At 37.5% G+C, this 1640-nt stretch overlaps 1 protein-coding gene across 2 annotated transcripts in view; it reads right to left on the bottom strand.

Moving 5' to 3' along the window:
• si:ch211-152p11.4 (regulator of G-protein signaling 1) overlaps positions 1-1640 on the bottom strand; it is a 34635-nt gene that overhangs the window by 12978 nt on the left and 20017 nt on the right. For both annotated transcript variants that reach the window (XR_001311854.1, XM_014026753.1), the window contains exon 3: positions 548-597. Coding sequence is in view for 1 of the 2 variants with exons in the window: in XM_014026753.1 (XP_013882207.1) it covers positions 548-597 (50 nt within the window). In the remaining variant the exon portion in view is untranslated. The remainder of the gene's footprint in view (positions 1-547; positions 598-1640) is intronic.

Below are 1640 nucleotides of genomic sequence, written 5' to 3' on the forward strand. Positions count from 1 at the left end.
ACACTAGGAAAACTAAGGAGAATAAACACAGACTATGACAGTTTGTGTACTCAGACCAGTAATATTTGGGGTCACAAGTTTTTGCCATGGATATTTTGTGGGTCAGAAGATAAAAAGTTTGGGAACCACTGGTTTAGACAATTGCTTTAAACTGATTTACTTAATGAGCTGTAAGGGCAACATTTAGTCTGCATTTAGTCTTGTGCAACGAAGTAAAGAAAAAAGATAAGTTTTGTTTTATTTTATCTAGGGGCTGCTGTGAAAGCCTTTTTGCACAAACATTCCTTAAAATAGAAATGAACCAGGTTAAAGCTCATTTGCAGATTTTCATGAATTTCTCCAAAAACTGTGATTAATGTGGTTGGAAAATAATAAACTCCGATTTTAATCCGTTTTCTCTCCACGCTTTTAAACATCATATGGATACAGCCTCTGGAGACACAGCTTCAAATGACTATTTTATTATTTTCTGTCAGAAGGCAGTGGGTGGACTTGATGAAACAACATTTATTAACATTTAAGAACAGAAATTTAACAAGGTGCTCACCTGTCTTTCTCCACTGTGTTGGACAAGTTGGGGTTTGATGAATGTGGACTCTGAAACAGAAAGTGCACAGTTATTAAAGTCTTCTGCTAAATCCCTTGAGTCTAAAATACATGGAAACTTAAACATAAATAAACAGTTTAGTTTGTCTTTAGAACCAAACTTTAAAAGAACAAAACATAGCTTACAGTTAGCAAACGGGCATGAGTGCTGCTACAATATCAACTTGTTAGACAAGTTTTATTGTCAATAAAGTTCCTCTCTAGACAACTAACATCTACCAAGACACTTGGATTTTGAGTCTACAAAAAACCCTTACCAACTTTGGAGGTGTTAAAGTGCATGGCTTTGTGCTTATTCAAATATTAAAATGTATACATCACATGTTTCAAACTCAAGGTCCACGAGCCAAAAATGGACCTCCACAGCATTTTATGTGGCCCCTGAGAGCTTCTTTTTTTAATTTTTTTTTTTTTGGATGGCCTCCCTTCTCCCCTTATAGCCATCCCCTCCACACCATTATGTTTTTTTTTTTTTTATTTTATTTTATTATTTTTTTGTGAAGAGAAAATAGAGAGAGAGAAAAACAGAGAGAGAAGTAATTAGAAAGATAGAAAGACTGAAATAGCGATTAGGAGTATATTAAATATACACCAACAAAACACAGGACCACACACCCAACATCTGTCCGCTCACCTGAAAAATAAATGATAAATACATGGAGGGCATATATAAAAATATACACATACCCATACATATATACTGTAAAGATATACATACATACATGCCTACATTCATAAATATTGTCAGTATATACACACAGACATATACAGTATACACACTCAGTGACCTGTCAGAACCCCCCCGGATCAGAGCACCTGTTTGTGAGCAGTTGTGAACATGCGTGTATATACAAGATTTCTCCAATGGAATATTTAATAGTGACTGTGGAGGACCGAGACCCAACCCCCAAGACACGAGGCAGACATAGGAAAGACCAGAGCCCAAGGGCCTGAGAGGAATCCCGAGCACAGAGCCCCAAGGGGCACCCGCACGGGAAGATCCGCCCACCCACCCCCCCAGATCAGACCATAGG

The sequence above is a fragment of the Austrofundulus limnaeus genome, unplaced genomic scaffold (genome assembly GCF_001266775.1).
Source record: "Austrofundulus limnaeus strain Quisiro unplaced genomic scaffold, Austrofundulus_limnaeus-1.0 Scaffold587, whole genome shotgun sequence".
Lineage (NCBI taxonomy): Eukaryota > Metazoa > Chordata > Actinopteri > Cyprinodontiformes > Rivulidae > Austrofundulus > Austrofundulus limnaeus.